Source organism: Caloenas nicobarica, chromosome 6 (genome assembly GCF_036013445.1).
Source record: "Caloenas nicobarica isolate bCalNic1 chromosome 6, bCalNic1.hap1, whole genome shotgun sequence".
In the NCBI taxonomy this organism is placed as follows: Eukaryota; Metazoa; Chordata; class Aves; order Columbiformes; family Columbidae; genus Caloenas; species Caloenas nicobarica.
Genome location: NC_088250.1, coordinates 7713384 through 7733613, shown reverse-complemented (window position 1 = coordinate 7733613; position 20230 = coordinate 7713384). Strand labels below are relative to the sequence as shown.

The window sequence follows — 20230 nt, the reverse complement described above, 5'->3', positions numbered from 1 at the left end:
CAGCAGCGCTTGTGACGGCTGCAGCGACACATTCCTAGGATTATTCTGCAAGAAAGGAATTCAGATCGGGTCCAAAAAGAAATGAGCCTTCTGCTTGGAGCCTGAACCGTGTCATCCTGCTGTAATGGAGTCCGTGCACTGTGCAAAAACAGCGGTACTGCGAATTTTATTTACTGAATGTGTGGCTGGAAAAGCCAACAAGGGTGAGAGACAGTACCACACACGCTTCAGAAACCACCAGCAAAACACCTGCAGCACGACTGCACAAGCAGCGGAGTATTTTGGGACAAGGACACCAACTTAGAAGACAACTAGAAGCAAAGGAAGACTGTGTTAAAATCTTGTGCTTGTGGAAACAGGATTACACACATCTTGGTAAGTCTGTAGTGCGTAGTAACCAGCTCCATCACCCACTACTAAACACTGTCAGGCCCCCAATGTCGAACAGTTTCCAGCAGCTGTACTTCCACATAAAACAGGTATTGTGTCCCCTTCATGTTTTATCCACACTACATAAGGGCAACATTACATTGACTACAGTGATGTCTCAACCTGGGGGCCCTAAAAATACAAACTGGCATGCGTGCTCACATCACACTCAATTTCTTCTTTATTTGGGGATGGAAGGAGATTTGTTATCAGTCAATTCCTTACATACTTTGCGAGGGTAGAGGTTAAGGCATGCTGTGACAGGAACGTACTCCTTCAGTATAAAGAAGAGGAGCCTCGTCCCAATATCTCTTCTCGCAGGAAAGAAGGGATGGAGGTTTCTACAGAAAACCGATGCACGTTGCTTGCACTTCTGCCCAAGTAACTTCCAAGAGTGACTCTAAGAACAATTTCCTTCAGTCTGCTTCTTTCTTTTCTAAGTCAGCTGAATGAAAGGATTCCTAGGTAAAAGCCCAAAATGTGCCCGCCAACACATTAAGGACCTACAGGGATTTCATCATTAAGTTTGAAAGATATAGTGTGATTACATGAAATATTAACACATGTGACTGGAAGTACATAATCCACAAGCACAACGGAACTTCCATTTTGATGGGAAAAGGCATATAATCATGGGAGGGAGTTAACACAGTATCACTTAACAGTTACCTAGAGTAAAACTGTCATTAACACAGCAACTAAATCCCACTTCATTCTGGAGTCTCCTATTCTAAATGCAGGTTTGTGTTCCCCTACAATAGTAATTCCAGGCAAGTCTCACTTTCCAGACACTCCCATGTACCACCTGGAGCCCCCAGGACAGCAAGAAACAAGAATATTGGTTCTGCAGATGTTCCAGTGGTTGTGTGAAACAGGCAGATGTTGGGAGGCAGCTGCATCACCTGGCTCAGCAGCAGTATCACCTTCTTCCTGCCCCCAACAGCCAAGAAACTGGGCTGGAAATGAAATCTGTAGCAAGGGAGCAGAATAAAAGGGCTAATGAAAAGAACTAACAGGCTTTCCAGTCTCCAGGTAAAAAATCACCATTTCCTCACTCCTCACAGACCTTCAGACTTGATTCAGAAGGGATGAAAAGGTCCCTCCAAATCAACATTGATACTTCACTTGCACCCAAACCAGCAACAGTTTCAAATGCATCTCATTAAAGCTGACCAGAGATAGCTCGAGTAAAATCCATCTAACAATAAGTTTCTCTTCCTTAAATAAAGCATCAAGTGCAGATAATAAAGACACGGGTGGCTACTTTATTTGAAAGATGACCAGTTCTGAAAGACACACCTACAGCTAAATGACAAAACCAGCCCTGTGCTTTAATCCTCACTGTCCTTAAAGGTAAGATGATTTGTTTCTGCTGGTAAACTGCAAAATTCGGTTGAGTACTATGGGTTATAAACTGTTCTTACACAGAACTAATAAAAAGATCTCTCTATTTTAGCTTAACCACTGAAGTACAACTTGGCAATCACGGCAGAAATACACAGGACAAGGCAACACAGCACAAGAGAAAACAGCACATCTGTCCAGGACCTCTGGTCCCTAAACCGTAGTTAAATTGAACGACACTGCACAACTGAATTGAAAATAATTTAGATTCCGTTACAGTTTTTTTAAAATTTAGGATTCTCTCAAAATGCTTTTCAGAAAAAGTTCTTGCATTGTATTAGTTCTGTTTACTGAAGGCAGAGGGCAGTTAGAGTAACAGCTCTTAAGGTGACTGCAATGCCCTGTGATCAGGCTCTACTTATCATTAAGTCTCCTCCCCGTTTCAGGTTAAAAATAGTCAGTTCAAAGGGCGGGAGGTCAACTGCATTAGCAGGTAATTCACTCGCAGGCAGAAACAAGAAAGCACACAAGTCCCTGCTGCTGCAGAGCTTCCACAAACCCAAGGTGCCTGACTGGAGAGGTAACGCAGGTGGTGACATTAAAAGGTGGTGATAATCTCAGGAACACTCAAGTCCAAACACAAAGCAAACCAACTACATGATTTTTCTTTTCACTCCCCACCCGTTGTGTTCACAAGACCACGAGATAAGAAGGGGCAAGAAAAGGGGAGGATTCCCATAACCAAGTTTTCAATGCAGCTGAACATACCTACAGTATTTTCCATACCTACGGTACATACATACAGCAACAATCAAGCCTGCTTACATATCTTTATACACAGTCAAGGCGCCACACATAGATCTTGCTTATCTGATCTCAACCTACACTTCTCACAATCTGTCATTCTCAAACAACTTCATAAAAACTTTGCCTTGAGTCACCCAGGAAGCTTTGCAGATATCTAAACTGAAAATCAAGAATTTCTTCAGAGAACTTCATGTCCCCTCCCAGAGGGCCCCATCCCCACCTAACCCAGACCCTGAAGTTCATCTGTATTACCTTCACTCCTCATTGAAAACAACTTTATAATCTCAAATACCAACATCTGCATGAAGCACCGACTTTTCAACTAACTGAAAAATACATAAGAGTTTCTTAGACATAAATTACGCTCAGGTATTTTTTCAGAGATTAAAAGTAAACACAGGAATCAAGGAGATTTTACACAAAACTTCTCACATTCAGTGGCATTTAACTCACGTCCATGCCTTGAGAACAACAAGCCAACAGCAAGATTGACTACTGCAGAGCTGTGCCTGCCACCAACAAGAAAGCCCCAGAGTGAAGCACTGAGAACCAGCACCACCCTTGTTGAAATACAGTTCACACACTGCACAGTTTTCTTGCATTAATACAGACCACGTGTGTGGCACTGAAAACTAACCACTCCTCACGTTTCCAGGCTTCTGCTTTCTCAGCGGTACCCGAAACGATGAAAGATGTTACTGGTTTCTGGAAGGTGGGTGCGAAGAGCTGAGGCCGCCTTTGAACCTGAGCTGGAAGGGGCCGTGCACTCCCGGTGACTTTTGACCATTACTTTCAAAAGGCCTTTTTCTGAAAAAGCGTTATCTTCTTCCTTTGGCACCCAGCAAACCATCCTGCCATGCACAACTCCACTCGGCAATAAAAACCTCTCCAGCACCGTGCCAGTTGCATTGACTTTTGAGTATCACAAGCCTGCCCAATATAGTGTTGTCCATTTGAGGAACTTCATTGCCAATGGGACAAAAATCAAAACCAACACATTCTCCAGAGAACAGAAATTAGCTTCCTGTTATTAAAAAACACCTTTCATTGATCAATTTAACAAGCAAGGACATCTTTCATACTAGGAAACAGGCAGTCAACATGCAAGGCACACTGAAGACATTGACCCAAGGACCCTTTCTAATAAAAAATATAATTATTTCATGGATGTCACTTCTCTGGAATAACAACCTGAAGTAATAGCCTGAAAAAAATCTCACTCGAAAACACAACTGACTGATTTATGTCAGCAGAAAAACAGGACTATTGGGTGTCAAACCATTAATCCAAGTCATGGTCTCTCAAGCGCTGGTGTGAGTATATAACACCACAGTACCAGGCTCGTTTCGCACGGGAGGAAGGGACAAGAAACCACCAGCACTCAGCCTATAGCTCTAAGCTACCCTCAGAAGGTGCAGAAGCATTAACCTAGTAAGCTTTGGTATGGGGGAAGGAAAAAAACTACAATGGCAGCAGAGCAGCTGCATTTCTCCAAACAACTGCAGTGGAGCAAGGCGACCTGAACACATTTCTAGCTACACGTGAACTTGGAGATCCATGTGGGCAGACAGAAGCTTTCAATTGCTTTTAACCCACTATTTCAAATACCTCCTGAACTCCTCCTAAGTAAAATAAGGCCTGCCTTTGTCTTCAAGAAAAGCTTTCCCCAGCAGAGAGCAACCCCCATTTACAAAGCAGCAGCAGACATCAAACAGCTGAGGTTCAGTTTGAAGAACGTACACTCATCACTTGTGGCTACAAAACTGACCGCCCAGCTGTATAACTTTCTTAATATGGGAAATACTAAGATTAAGGCCTAGCAAAGCCATAAAATAGTTCAAGGAAGGTTCACCTGTGGAAGAAGACACACTTATACTTCTGCTCACTCGACATGGCACCACCAACACCTGCTTACTACATGTATTACAAAACATACTACGCACACTCAGTGGGTTCCCTGACAACACACAAAATCATACCTGCTTGAAAATTGCTTCGTTTAGCTTCAAATTGATTCTACTCAAAAGCTTAAAGCAAAACGACCCTTTCAACAGGGAAAGCATTCATACAGAGATTTTCATTGTCCAGCATCAGGAGTCACAAAGGTCTGAAGCCAACTCCAGAAACGAGCAGAATAACCTCTGTCCCTTCACAGGAAAATAAAGATGAGCACAGATGGATTTGCCTCCCACCTGAGCACTGTCCCTAGATACGAAGACTTCGGTTCTTTTAGCTATTTAGCGAAAAACACCACCTTCATCTTCAAGGAATGAAGTTTGGCATCAGTGTGTAAAGATCATAGATTGATTGGAAAAAGTTACTTGTATTTATTTATTTTCTACCCTGACAATACTTGGGGCAACAAGGTTCTCCATAAAGGATTAGAAAGGGAACTAGAAGTAAACTCGGAAATGAACTTTAGGACGGGAATTATAATGAAGTACCTTAATGGAGATACAGGACAGCAAGGAGGAGGGGACAAGAGGACATATACAGTGAAAGGGATACCAGTGACAGCCAGTAACTACCTGCCACACTGGGCTGTGAGGCAGAACAGCCTCAGCAAGGAAACCAACCATCTGCTGTCGAGAATGTGGCAAAACAGGTGATTTTCAACTCAAGTCAGCCTAGGGAAAAAAAAAAAAAAAAAAATCAGATTTCTCTCCAAGTCCTGGGCATAATCCCCTGAAAGTAGTGAAGAGCAATGCACATCCAATTTTAACAGCTTTAATAATTAAAACTACAGAAGAGTTAAACCTTGTATCCTCCATGAGCACAAAATAAGATTTTTCCCTGCAGGACACAGAGATAGAGGCAGAAAAGCTGTTGCCTTGCCAACATAAATATTTCTCTATCACTGAAAAGAGCAGCTTCTGAACTAGGATGTTGCACAAGGAACATTTAGGTCAACATCCCAGTTTCCCAGGCAGTCTACCCCCGATACAAACGCAACAGCAGCCCTGGAAGAGCAGATGTTTCAGGCCGTATGTCATTCTGACGCTCATCCCAAAGAAGGCTTTGGGTTTTGGGAGCCATGGGGAGAGCATCATCTCTGCAGGAATGCTCCACAATAGCAACACTAGCGGGGCTAAAGGCCACTAATTTTTCAGAGTTCAGTATTAAAAAAAAAAAAAAAAAAAGTGCCACTTAATAGTGAGAGGAAGGACTAACTCATTAATTTCACATCAAGACAAAGATGAATCATCATCCACTTCAGACCCAAATAATGTATGCAACTAGCAGCAGAGACACTAAGGAGCAAGTGCATCTTGATGACATGCATTACACGTCCTGACAAATACAATCAAATTCAACTTCACTAAGTTGTTTAGGACTCACTTTTTAAAATAGTTTTCCCCTCACATTTAATATATAAGCACTGCCATTAAGTGAGTGTTCGTATGGGAATATGATAAACACCACAGCATCAGCATTACAGAATCCTCTTCCCCAAAACCACATACGTATATGCATATACGCACTTAGTCCAACGCAAATAAAACCGTATTTTTAGGAATCTATACTCTCTAGCAAACCAACCAGACAAACCAGCGACAAATACATGCAAACAAACAAAGAGGTTTTATAAATAACTTGGAAGTGTGAGGAGTTGGCAGCAGTCAGCACAGGATTTGAGCTCCCCGTCAAATCCAAGTTGTGAAACATCAGCACCAAACACTTCCCGGAAAGAAAGATCTGCTGTGGGGCTTCATCCACAAAATGGAAACGCAGCTCACAGGCATTCGAACCGCGCTGTATTTCGGGCACTGTGAAGAACAAGAACTCTTTTCTAACACTAGGATCTTTCCAAGAAACTTCTGCGTTATTTCTTAATAAGTACCTCCAAGGCTGAAATTAACTTCAGCAAGCTCAGGAGTTGAGACACATCGTCAATTCATCTAAAAATAAAGTTGTTTGATGTAACTAGAACTGACACTGCTGAATTTTTATATTTAACAGTTCTCTCCATTTATAAGCCAGTGAAAATAAACTTACAAATAATGGGTCTCAGGTAATTTACAAATAACATCTCCCATATCAATTCGATACAACTTTGTATACCACTCAAGTGGAATATTTACAACCCGGAAATAGATATGTTCCTACCTCATAAATCACAGTTACTGTATCTGACATTATGGCCCGAACCCATGGGGGTTTCTCATAAAGACCTTTCTGTAATGTCTTAATACACTTAGAGATTTACTCTGTCTTATAACTTCAGACAAGTGACCTTTACATCTTCATCTGTGCAACCTCAAAGTACGGAAGCCAAAACATATGAAAACAAGCGCTATCCATGAAGTTAAATGTTAACTTAAGTTAACCCATGCCACGAATATTCCTTCAAATTATACTGATCAAGATTCTCGAGACTATTACCCAATGCAGAAACTAACCCTCATGACAAATGCGTTGCCCCGCGTCCCTGCCCATTCCAAACCGGTTACAGCTGTTACTGAGGAGCAGCAGCTGCAGCGTGGAAAGCCAAGTCTCCCCACCTCGCTCGCCGCCTTATCCCCTAAGAAAACCTCAATAAATAACAAGCCCCGCCATTTAACTTTCATTAATGTCTTCTGCGATAGTAAGAAAAAAATTGTAGGAAGCTACATTGCACTGTATGCTTATGATTTTGACGGTATTTGTCGTCTGTTTCATTGTAAGAAAACATTTGGTACTATTTTGTCAATAAAGCAGAAGTATTTGTCAAACACTGTCGTTATATACCAGTCAAACACCCAAATCAAACGCCCTATTTTATACTTCCATCAAGATAATAGCTTTATGTTGGATGCTTTTCATGAACAGAATAGATGATAGTTTCTCTAGTTCAATATAATGACATTTCTTTTTCCTCACACATGAAAAAGCCCATTCTGTATTTTTTGGCAGAAACCGCCTTTCCCCATGTGTTTATTCCAGTTGCCATGGGGAAATCCTAACATCAGTTATCAAAAGCGACACTATTACATTAATAGTCTGCATTAATGACGTTTTTTAACCCTATGCAGCTCAAAGCAAACATGAATATGCAGGCATTTGAAAGAGATGTGCACTCACTCTCTGCTTTCCAAATATCTATTTCTAAGGTTATAACCACGCCAAAGAAAACAACAGTCACATGCTATTTCGGCTACCACCTTACACAAATCATTTGGTAACTGGACAGCTGTACTTCAGCAATCAGTATTAAACTACTGGTGATCAGCAGCAGCACAGCAGCATCAACATTAGCTCTGCAGAAGGGCATCAAACTGCTCATTCAAAACGCGCCCAAGTGATTCTTCAGTGGTGATCTAGGAAACTAATATGTGAATGCAACTCTACTCATGAGCTGACACTGTGTGGCATAAAATCATTTCAGTTGGAAGAGACCCTCAGGATCATCGAGTCCAACCATAACCTAACGCTGCTCTGAAACTACATTTTGTCAGATGGAGCAATTGAAACTCTGGCTGCTCAACTACTGAAGAGAATAAGGGTTCAGCATCTGGTACAAGTAATTCCATTTTCTAGGGGAAAATGACTATTACATCCAGTAACCTGGACATCCAAGAACTGTTAATGGCTGAACCAGCAAAGTTTGAAGTTCTCCTCTATTTGCAACAACTGTGAGCAACTTACATCCTTCCTTTGGTCTCAAAAAAGAGCTCACGTGCCACCCCACATACAGACTCCACTTCTGAAAAAACAAATGCTCTGTCATTAACTCCAGACTCACTGCAATTAGGAAACGGTTCCAGAGCAACCTTATCCTTCTTGCCACACTGAGCACCCTCCAATTCAGAATAAGTAATTAGGAGGAAAGGAACAAAAATATCATGGTTTAAATGTTCCTCCTCCTTGTGCAAATTGTGTTTTGGTCATGTACATGAGGTTCATTAGATCAACACAACACTGTAGTGGTAAACCAAGCAACAGGCAGATCTCTGGCAAAACAAGAAGTTATGTTAATTTAATTTACAGAGCTTGGTTTGTAAGGGAATGGAGATGAATGCCTGCACAACCCTTTTACAGAAGTATTCAGTGATCTGCCCCAAGAAACCTACCCATTACTGCCACTAGACACTTAGCTGTCAAGTTAATATAAAACAACAATAAAATTCTACATTTCTTTTCAATTTTAACAGAGAAACAAAGACCATGACTGCTAGCATCTGGCATACACTTCGATATTGTGCAAACATTAATCCATCTCATTTTCTAATTCAGTCAGTGACCTTAATACCAGTTCAGTTCTTAATCATCTGGCTGTATCACTGCAGCTGGCATTCATTTTGCCTGACACAAGACCTACCCAACAAATAATAATAAAAAACCCTCTTAGACAATGCTTAACCCCAACACAATCTATTCATCTGCTAGATTTTATTTTCGTAACTATGTCTAGACAACACTCACAATAACTGAAACAGCTAGAAGACTCCTAGAAGACTTTTAGTCTATTAAAGAAAGGGACCCTCCATTGCCGAAAAAGAATGTTTATACCAGCACAGCACCAAAAACCTGCAGCTACAAGATGTGGAGCTACGCGGGACCAGTTCCAAGACATTTGCATCACACTGCCCAAATTTCATGTGCTCAAAAGCTTTGCCTGCTCACCCATATGAGTGCACCGAAAGTTTACTGGGCTGGTGCTGGAAATGCCAGCAGCATAAAAGAGTGGCGACCGCATCAGGGTAGTAAGCAGGAGATGACACAGAACTAATAAGAATTATGTCAAGCAAGGCTTTGCAAGAAAAGACTGGAGGCCTCCAACAGAGATCACTCGTCAGCTTCCCTCCACTTCCCATGGCTATAAACTGCAGAGAATTTGAGATAAGAGCTTAAAACTAACTCCTCTAAAACCTCAGGGAGAAAAAAAAACTCAAAACAGTGGTTTATCATATTATAATGATACTCTTTTTGATAGTCTACAATTCTGATCCACCAATCTGCTTAGTATATCCTAAAGAAGGGTTATTCAAACAAAGTTATCTCAAAACAAAAGCAACAAGCGAGAACCACTGAAAAAGAAACCTCTATTTTAAAACCCCACCGCCCCAGAGCCATCCTCCTCCTCCAGAGCAGCAAGAGTTCCTCTCACCATGAAAGGAGCATGAAGACTTCAAGGAGAAAAAAGTTTAGACAAGGAACAACACTTCCCTTGACAAGTTCCCCTAAATAGTCTTAAGGCAAAAATAGCTTCTCTTCCTTTAAGTTTAAGGAAGTTTATCTATTTTTTTCCTTTGGGGGTAGTGGTGGTGAATACGTAAGAACTTTTCTTGCTCCAAATAAATGAATTTACAGGTTGAAGACAAGACATAAGTATTAAAATCAGGGACAAGTGAACTTTGTAACTAATATTTTGATGTTTAGATGGAAAAATACTCTAATATTAGAACAGCAGCATTAGTACAGGATTAGCTTACTGTATAATTACTTTTTTAAAAGGGAGAAAACCACTTACATATTCTTAACACAAAGCTAGCCACGAAGAAAAAGACTTGCTAATATTGCAGTCCTTGCAGAAGTGAAGACCATGAAAAATATCCAAAAGACAGGTACCTGGTGACTGGCAGACACACCACTTCACCTTCAGCTTTTCTTCTTTTAGAAGTTAACTTGCAGGAAAGGAATTTGATTAACACTTAAGTGACCTGGGATTGTAGTTCACCTCAGCTGGGAAGCAGATGTTTTAACCCCCTGCCCCGCCACTGCTAACGAAAGCTTTGGGAATTGTTGCTTACGAGGGACTTGAGCCTGACAATGCCACGATAAATGGGGTTTGTAAGTAGAAAAGGAAAATGCTTGATGCCCAGAGACAAGTTTACTTACATTATAAAGCCTAATTCCCCAAAAATCAGCCTTTGCGCTCTTCACAAGTCAAACTCGGCAATGATCAAGAATATGTAGATTTAAATATTTTTTACTCCTTTGCTTTAAAAATTCCGTAATTTCAGCTTGTTCAAAAGTATATTACCTGACTAAAGTAGTTAGGAACAGATTTTCAAGAAAGATCATCACCCAGATGTTGCAATTGGGTGATTATTTCAAGTTGAAAATGCCAGCAAGTACACATCTTGGAACTTCTACTTTCCCTACAGACCTGAGGTGAGCCTTGTATAGAAAGCCAAGTAACTCACTCACAGCACCAAACATACAGAATACCAACAGTACGAGGGAAGCAAGCTTCAAGAAATAAAACTTCTTTTTGCAACTGGTTACAGAGGTGGGAAAAAAAACCCCAAACATTAAAATCAAGATTTGACCTGTGTCGCCATGCCTGCTCCAGAATCGAGGCACCGGACTGCAAAGACTCTAGCAATTTCATATCAACGACAGAAGCAAAATACACAAATCTTGGCTGAACAGCAGCTCGTTACAACCTTAAAATATTAAAATATATTGAGCATGCTAATCACATCTCATGAAGCGCTTCTTCCTAAGGAAAAAATAGTGGAAATTAAAGACAAAATAGTTTAAACTTACACTTTCTGGAGAACATCAATAAGCAACAGCTGCAACTGTGCAGAGACTTTTTTTTCTGACAGCAAAAGCCTGAACTGCACTTCCCTGGGAAAAAGGAGAAAGTGGCAGAGCACGCCGGACCTGCTACCCCATAACACACCTGACACACCGCTACCAACATGCAACCACATCACTGGTCCCGAGATGCATTTTTCTGGAAGATAAGCCTCAAAGCTTATTTTCATCAGATAAACTTGATACTAGCATGTACAGGAAAAACCTCTCTGGAACATCTTAATGCTGCGAAGCAATGGGTTACTGATTAACTGAAATCTTCGACCTATCCTGGGCTGAAAGGACTGTGTTCCGAGTATATGACTGTACGTTGTTAAAACAGGATAACAGTTTAAGCATACTGGCATAGGACAGGCATAAATAGTTGTATGAAGCAATTCTCTGTTGTGGTTACCTCAAACTTTAACCAAGGTCAGACCACAATTTCCGTCAAGATAATTATAAGCCCACATAAATGCCTCTACATCAATAAAATATTACAATCCTCAGTTACTAGGTCTAAATATTTGGCTTTGCTCCTTGTGCCTCAAACTCCAGGCACACGCCACTCGTAGCAGGACTTCTGGAGCTGTAATGGGCTGGTAGCACTATGAAGCATCTCCTGATATTGCTTCCCCACAATAAACCACCCCAGCCCAACTCTACAAAATCTTCTGCTGTACCTGTGCCTTACAGAAAGCTTATTCTTCCTAATTGAGCACTGTACTTTTAGAAGAGTATGATCTTACAGATCATTTGCCACATTGATAACAACTTCATGCTCAAAGGCTACTATAATTACTAGTTAAATGTTTCATAACAGAAACCTATTAAAGATTTGAAAAGCACAGCTAGGAAGAAAGCACACCATCTTACAATGAAGCTCCTCAACCAGCATTTCTGGTTTAACATGTCCCAGTCAATGATACTGTGATCCTTTCAGATCCTCAGAGAAAGCAGCTAGTCAGCTCTTGACATCCATCCCACAGTAAGGTTAATTTTCAAGTTTTTTCTTGTATCCTAGGGATTCGCAAATCCAAGGTTTCCCAATTTGATTTCCATCTAGAATTGGCAACAGTCTGGCTAGTTAAAGTCTTGACCTGTACGCAACCATATAAAATAACTCAAAGGGCACAGTTTCTGAGTTTGTGCCGTGTTTTTAAAAAAATATCAAACTCAATTTAAGTTCTGTTGTGACAGCAAAGGTTTAGGATTTACAACGCATTTGTATCGGTATTCACCTACTCCTCTAATGCGATCAGACATATTTCTGACCACCATAACCCCTCTTTGGGATTCCAAATATCTTTCCAAACGGGGAAAGTCCCAGTGCTGTGCAGCACTGGGCCACCCAGTGACCTACATACGGCAGCACAGGAGTTCAGCTTCCACTCCATAATTAAACAAGCTACGCTTGCCTCACTCAGCTGTCCTAGAATCCACCATCCATCAACCCAGAGAGTGCTTTTAGGTTCAGGAGGCACACAGCCTGACGTGTCCCCAACAGAGCTGCTAGGGGATGCACCTGAGAAAAGAGCACTATCACACACTCAAAAACCTGCAACACCCACTATTATATACAACCATCACGTATCCCCAGCATCCTCTCTCCTCACACGCAAGGGCCCTTTTACCCCACCACCCTTTAACAAGGACGCAGAGCTTTGCAGCATATATCCCCCCAGATGAGACAAGGAAGGGCACCTTTGTGGGGCGACCCATTGATGCTCTCAGAGCTGGACTGCATATCCACCGTGGCTCTCCTGAGGCTGCTAAAATAAGCCCTGGACCTGGAAAAGCTGCTGCGAGGGGACCGCCCGTGGGGGCTGCCGAAGAGGTTGGCGGTGCCGTCCTTGCGAGCGAAGATGCCGCTGAAGAAGCGCAGCAGCCGGTGCTCGTGGGCGGCGGCGGGGCCCTCCCGCCCCAGCCGCTCGGAGAGCCGCTGCAGGTCGCTGTTATCCAGAGTCCGGTTCTTGCTCTTGCTCCGCTCCCAGCGCTCCAGCTGGGAGAGCGGGTCCGCCTGGTTCAGCACCTCGCCCACGTCCAGCGTGTTGCGCTTCTCAGGGGGAACCACGACGGGGAGGGCGGCGGGCGGCGAGCCCTGCGGCTCAGCCCCCTGGCCCGGCGGCGGCCCGGGGAGGCAGCCGGAGCTGCTATGCCGCCGCACTCGGCCCAGCGCCCGCATCCGCGGCAGCTCTGCCCCGCCGCTCCAGTGCCTGAAGCTGAAGCTCCGCCGCAGCAGGCCCGGCTGCCGCCATGGGCTCTGTCCCCGCTCCCCGGCCTGCGGGGCCTCGCCCGAGGGCTGGCCGCGGGTCCCTGGCCCCCCATCATCATCATCATCATCCTTCTCCTCCTCCCCGGGGGAGGCCCCGGCTTCAGCCCCGCCACGGGCGGCCGCCGGCTCCGCGGCGCTGCGCTCCGGGGAAGGGCTGCCCCGCGGCCGCCCGAGGGCGAGCTCGGCGGGGAAGGGCTGCCCCGCTCTCCGCGGCACCTTGAGGCGGCCCAGCTCCAGCTGCCCGGTGCTGAGGGTCCTGAAGTTGCGGAAACCGCAGGGGCTGGGGACGCGGTCCCGCTCCTCGCCCTCCTCCTCGCCTTCCTCCTCCTCCACCAGCAGCAGCCCGGCCCTGGTAAGGCTGGAGGAGCCCGGCGGTCGGCTCCCCGCACGCCGCCCGTGGCGGGGCAGCTCGGGGCCGGGATGGCCGCTGTCCGGTCCCAGCAGCTCCTTCTTCACCATGGTGACAGAGATGCGGTAGACGGTTTTCCTCTGGGGCGTCCCCCGCTGCATCCTCTCCGGAGAGGAGGCGGCGGCCGGCGGCTCGCTGCTGTCCAGGAGATACATGTTTCCCCCCGCTGCTCTCCCCCCTTCAGGCAGCAGCATCCAGCCCGGGCATCGCAGCGTGCCCGCTGCCGGAGAGAGACGTGAGGATCTGGAACAGCGAATCGAAATGCGGAACCACAAACCACTGCAACACAATTTAAAAAAAAAAAAAAAAGAAAAAAAAATTCCTCCCAGTGTCAGAGCCCTCTCGGGGAGTCACTCCGCTTCAGCAGCGGCAGCTCCGCTCCGGCATCGCTCCCCGCCGGCGGCCGGCGTCCATGTCAACGCCGTGCAGCCCTCCCGGCCCCTTCCGAAGAGACATGGAGGGACCAGCTAAAGCCATGCAGCAACCGCATGCATCCTCCTGCGGATCCCAAAATGCATTGCTGGGGAGAACCACGGTCCCGTATTCAGGGGATTAGAGCAGCAGCAGCAGCCGCCTTCAATTTCATTGTTTACAGGCGGGCTGCACGTTTGCCGATCTTCCGTCCCTTTTTTTTTCCTTTTTCCCCTCCGCTGGGTAAATCCGATTAATAGGACAGAGCAGAGGCGGGCAGCGCCAAGCCGCTGCCCCGGCTGGGCTGGAAGGGGGCCCGTTTCGAAACGAAACCGCCGCCGTCCGCAGGCGCAGCGGGAGCCGGAGCGCCCGGCCCTGGGCGGGCAGCGCGGCGGGGCGGGCGGGCAGCGCTCGGCCGCGGCAGCCGGGGCTCTCCCAAGCGCCGGAGTGGAGCCCGGCCCGGCGAGGAGCGGGAGGAAAGCGGCGCCGTACGATGCACAGGCAAGGGGAGGGGTTGTCGGGGACCGGACTCAGCGGGGAGGAAGAGCAGGGTCTCACGCCCCGCTTGTTTTCTTTCTTACAAGTCTGCCCTGTGAAGGGGAGCGATGTGGCTACACCTGACACTTCCCAGCCATCAGGACGAGGGTTTATCCAGAACTACAGAAGGGCAAGGTCTGCACTGCCCATGAACTCGGGCCAAGACTTATATCGCACTTGAGACAGTGTATCCCGACACCGAGTCGAAATAATCCATAATTGATTTATTTTTCAACTGGGATTGTCCTTAATTGATGCTTGCTATCCATAATACTTTGCACAATTAAAGAGCCACATTACTGTATGGTTAGTCATGCAAAAAAATGACCAACCACAGCCTTTACCATCAATGGTTTCAACAGAAATTGGCTCTTTTACAGACTTGGAAGACAGCGTGACATGCACTATTATACTTTCACACCCAGCTTGCCAATTCTCTAGCAGTCCAGATGAGGGATAGTCAAGTCATTACCTAATACATGCCCACATTAAAAAAAAAAAAAAGTCTTTAGTAAGCCATAGTGGCAGACATCAGAAATCAAACAATATTAGAAATAAGGCTTCTAGGTCCCATGTATAATATTCTTTAAAAGTGAAGACTGAAAAACTACCTTCAACTGCTTTGTACATCTCTTCCAATCAATCATTTTTAAACAATACCGGTTGGGTTCAAAACACAGTAAACAAGTAAAAATCAAGGGAAGTGAAAATGTAACTCAAACAAGTGAATCCCAAAGCCATCAAGGCAAGTCACTACCAAGATGGCTTCAAAAATCATGCAGAAGCAAGCAGAGAAGACAAAAGCTTCTATTTGAGTGCTCCCCAGACACATACCTCGGTTCCAGACTGGGAGACACGTGTGGCATGAGCTGGGCAGGACACACCCCAGGAGCACGTCCAGGTGGGAGGTTGTATTCTCACACCACATGCACCCAAGTAGTAAGGATGCTCCGGGTTCCAGCTACTGTCCACATTAGTTTATTGATGACAATGGGACCCTGCAGCACATGCTGTGGATCAATTAGCAGTTGGAACATAGTGAATTGATGATTTAACTCACTTCTCCAGATATGACAGATGCTGTTGTCTTTAACACTGAATAATAAACATTCATTATTGATCTTTGCTCTATTCATCACCAAATGTATCTCTAGCAGATACCTGATCAAGACCAGCCCTAGAGAAAAAGTCTTCAGCACAACCCAACACCACAGAATCATGGAATGTTAGGGATTGGAAGGGACCTTGAAAGATCATTCAGTCCAATCCCCTCCCCGTCGAAGCAGGAACACCCAGATGAGGCTACACAGGAGCGTGCCCAGGTGGGTTTTGAATGTCTCCAGAAAAGGAGACTCCATAACCTCCCTGGGCACACCTGACCAGCCTGATAGCCACTTATAGTTCCTTCTAAATGCTCGTTCACTACCACAGAATGATAGCAGATTTTTACATTTCTCTGACATCCCTAAGTTCATTTTCAATATGTATTCCTAAGTGGGGCAGGAAGGGAGCAGAACCTGCGATGAAAAATGGGCCTAATGAGAAATACAGGAATAATAATTTAAAACGAAAAGATACACACTTTACTAAATAAGACGTGCTTTACACCACCAGACTTCAGCCACTGTAACGCAATGTAGCACACTACCATTTACGACTTGCCGATCGCATCCTCCAGGCAAATCCAGGCCGCACTTTCCAGCGCGCCGCTCCAGCGACGCAGCTTCTTACCGGGAGTGGAATCAACCATTTTTCATCCTCCCGGGATGACAGACCCCTTCACAGGAACCACTTTTAAGCGCAGACAAATAGCCGGCACATTCTTTCAGCCCTCTCCGGAGCATCCACCCCCTCCTTCCCCGCACCGAGCCCCGGAGCTGCCCGGCACCTTGCCCGCCTTCGGGGCCGGCCCCCGGGGGCTCTGCTCCGGTCACACCGGTGGTGCAAGTATTTACGTCCATGGTCGGGTTTGGGATGCTGGAACAGCTCTTCTACACGTAGTAAATCATACTCGGAGGTTGCTCTGCTGCTCGAGCTGACAACGCATCACAACTCACCACCCTGCAGCTTCTTGTGAGTCTTGTAAATAAGACATCTTGTAAATAAGACGTCTTGTAACACAACGGACTTTGCTGGCAGTGCAGAGACCATCATTTGTTGGTCCTGTTGTTTCTCTTCACCACGATACTGAGAAACTACTCCAGTTTAAAAGAATGTGTCATTAGCCATACAATAATCAGATTATCTCAGAGCAAGGGCATAAATCACAGAATAAGGGATTTCGTGATGAATATTCTGCAAGAGGTCCAAAGTTACCACGGAGACACACGGCTGGTCTAGGCAGTCCCTTAACTCAAGGGATTGTGCCCGTAGCCCACGTGTAGCATCACTTCGCTGCACCCACCCCACATGGGCTGAGATCCCAGCAGCTTGAGCAGCAGCAGCCTGTTCCCTCCTGCCCTGCTACTCCTCCCGTCATAGTTACCACAGATCTCGTCCCAGACCAGAAGTCCCTCAGGCCCTGGGACAAGAGCAGCCAGAAGTCAGGGCAGCCAACCCAAACAACTCACTTGGCTTAAAGCCTACGCCTTGTGTCCTCAAGGGCCCTCAGCAGCAGCAGCTCCCAGTTACCTTTTATTCTGCAGGCAGCTGGAAGTATAAACCACGACACACACGATAAATATGGGGCTTCACCAACAGGACACAAAAGATGCAGGAGTATATATCCCTCATGTATCCGACCCAACTCAAAAATTGCAAATGACTGTACTACCATCTGCCAAGTACATGAAATACCTCCCAAGTATTTTGCTTAACAAAGTCTCACTGTCCCTCCAAGATACTCACAGTGAAAAGCAGTTCCATGTAATCCTCCGTTCAACATAGCCGTTCAAAGGTCATATTTGCCACTTTTCTTTCTACTGCTGAGATCAGGCCTACCTACACTACTTTGAAGAACTTAATCAGGAACAAAACCAAACCCCAGTGCATCTCTGGAGGCAATATAAAGCCTTTTGTATATGCGCAATATGGTATTTTGATTTTTCACACAGGTTGTTAGCTTATCTCACAACATGGCCAGCAAACTAGCAAAACCCAGCCTGGTGACTTCAAATGCATAAATATGTTCCACACAAGAGAAACACTCTAAATTAATTTAGAGTCTCACCATTTTCAGCAATAAACCCCTATCATTTATTTTAATCCACACAGTGAAACACAGGTAACACAGGTATCTCAGACATCTTTAAAATGCTTCAAGCAATCTTCACTTTAAAAAAATCTTACTTCAGCAATCTTACTTTAAAACCCCAGTGCTGTAGCACCAGCTGCACCTGTAGCTAAAGACTGCACCACTATAAGGAAACTAAAAATTAGATATTCCAGATTTAAAACGATGGAAACTAAAATGATCAGAAAAAGTGCAAAGGGAGCCCTGTGAATACAGCATGCATTGCTTCCCAAGCTGAATGATATTCTTGAGCGGAGTTTCTCGAAGTTGACTGGGTCACCAGCACACAGCACTGACCGCTGAACAAGAACAACCCAGGAGAAGACCATGCTGGGAGGAAAAGCCTTATTACTCTCTAACAACTGTAAAGCAAGTTCACTGTAAGCAACTCATGTTACTGGTACTGGCATTATAAAGCAAAGAATTGTTAAACCATTGAATGTGATGTAAAATAGGCTTTGTATTTTCTATTTCCCAATAAATCTTGGGGAAAAAACCCTCTTGAATGATTCTTGAATTCCTTACAAGAATTTCATATTCCACTAGCACGTTCAACACAATCACCACTCAAATATAAAAAGACAGACAAGGAGAAACTTATGCCTCATATACATCTGTAACATCTAAGCATTAAAATTTCAATCCTGAGAAAGCCTTGGCAGTTTAGCCTGTTGTGCTGAAAGTTTTAGGGGTGCACAACCTTCATGATGCTGTTTGTTTATATGCTTATGTCTTGCTTTTTATTGGACAACTTCCAGTCATTCAAATCTTCACTGCTCTCATTGCCATTTTTAAGAAAAGCAGACCCAAGTTATGGGTTTGCACACTGCCGGTTAAACTCGAGACACACAGTAACATTCCAAGTAGTTGTTCCTTTAACAGATTGATGGCGGAAGACAAAATTAGGTCACCTGAACAATTCTTGCAATAATTCAGACATGATTTCACTTTTCTCTTCTGGAGATACTGCGCTCCATCCGCTGTTTGTCATTACAGATCAGTGTTCAACGAGGAAACAAGCGAAGGCATCTGGACGAGAACAACATTGTGCTGGAGGGTACCAGCAGTACAGAGACCAAACTCAAGGTCTCTCTCAAGCCACGGGGTTTGCATTAAGCCACTGATCTGTGTTCTTCTGTCACGATGCACTTGTCCATTAAAATAGGCCTGAATTCACTGTAGGCAATTCTTTACTAAGAGGAAGAACAGAGACATCTCAACAATACAAAGAATAGGAGCTACCAGCGAGAAGTCAGCATTTGCTACCAGTAATGATCTTACTGTCAATGAGATCACATTCCTGTCCTAAAAACACTGGATGCTGAGCAGGAAAGGGATAAGGATGATGGTATGTGCAGTAAAAATGCAACTCAATCATTTGTCTCTCTCTCGACAGGAGTGAAATAAAATGTTTGCACGTCTGTAGTTAAGGGAAAATGAGGTTGCAGCAAGCCCATTCAAAGCCCATAAGACTTAAATATGTCTCCCATCCATCACAGAGATGTCCGAGGGGAGTCACAGGATACAATGCATCAGCTTCACCTGGTTAACTGCTGCAATAAGAGCCAATACAAAACTAATATATAGTATTAGAGCAGCTCTTACATACATGTGAGAAGCCCCTCACAACAACTCAGGGTACTTTCCAACTCCAAAAGGCCATCACTGCTACTCCAGGAAGGTGATGCCTCTTATTGCCAGGGCTATTATGCCGTATGGGATAATACGGTCCTACCATACTTTTCCTTTTAATTTCTAAGTATGGATTTTAGTATTTCCTTTCACATCAATTACACCTGTTTAGGCACTTGATAGCCTGAAAGTCTCAGACTTCATGAGAATAGGTTATTGTATAAATACAATGAATGAAATATCTTTGATTCATACCCATCATTTAAGGTGAGTGAAGGAGAAGTGGGAAAATATTTAACAGTTAAATCAATTATGGGGGTTTTTTTTAACCATGATACACACTAAAGATTCTGTTTAAAAATTCTCTTATCTGCTTCAAGCAAATTCCAAATTGCATATTATTTCTGATGCCCAAGTGTCACAGATTTCATCACTGCAATTTACTTAAAAGAAAAGAACAAGAGACATTTTTTAAAGGGAAAAAGCACAAATAGTCTTCAGTTTTTCTGTATTACTAAGATTATCCTCTTGATTTCTGCCCTCAAGCTTCTAGAGCCACTAGAATTAATATATTTTTCCTATTCATTTGCTTCTCTTCAGCTTCAAAACAAAACACCTGACTGCAGCCGGGTTTCTAATGAATAAAATA

The 20230-nt window shown here is 44.4% G+C and overlaps 1 protein-coding gene across 5 annotated transcripts in view; it reads right to left on the bottom strand.

Moving 5' to 3' along the window:
* Positions 1–20230, bottom strand: part of AGAP1 (ArfGAP with GTPase domain, ankyrin repeat and PH domain 1) — a 370628-nt gene that overhangs the window by 277592 nt on the left and 72806 nt on the right. For 3 of the 5 annotated variants that reach the window (XM_065637287.1, XM_065637289.1, XM_065637288.1), the window contains exon 1: positions 12790–13963. The exons of the other annotated variants lie outside the window; for them this stretch is intronic. In XM_065637287.1, the coding sequence (XP_065493359.1) occupies positions 12790–13963 (1174 nt within the window). Of the gene's footprint in view, positions 1–12789; positions 13964–20230 lie in introns of those variants that run through there. 5 annotated transcript variants of the gene reach the window in all.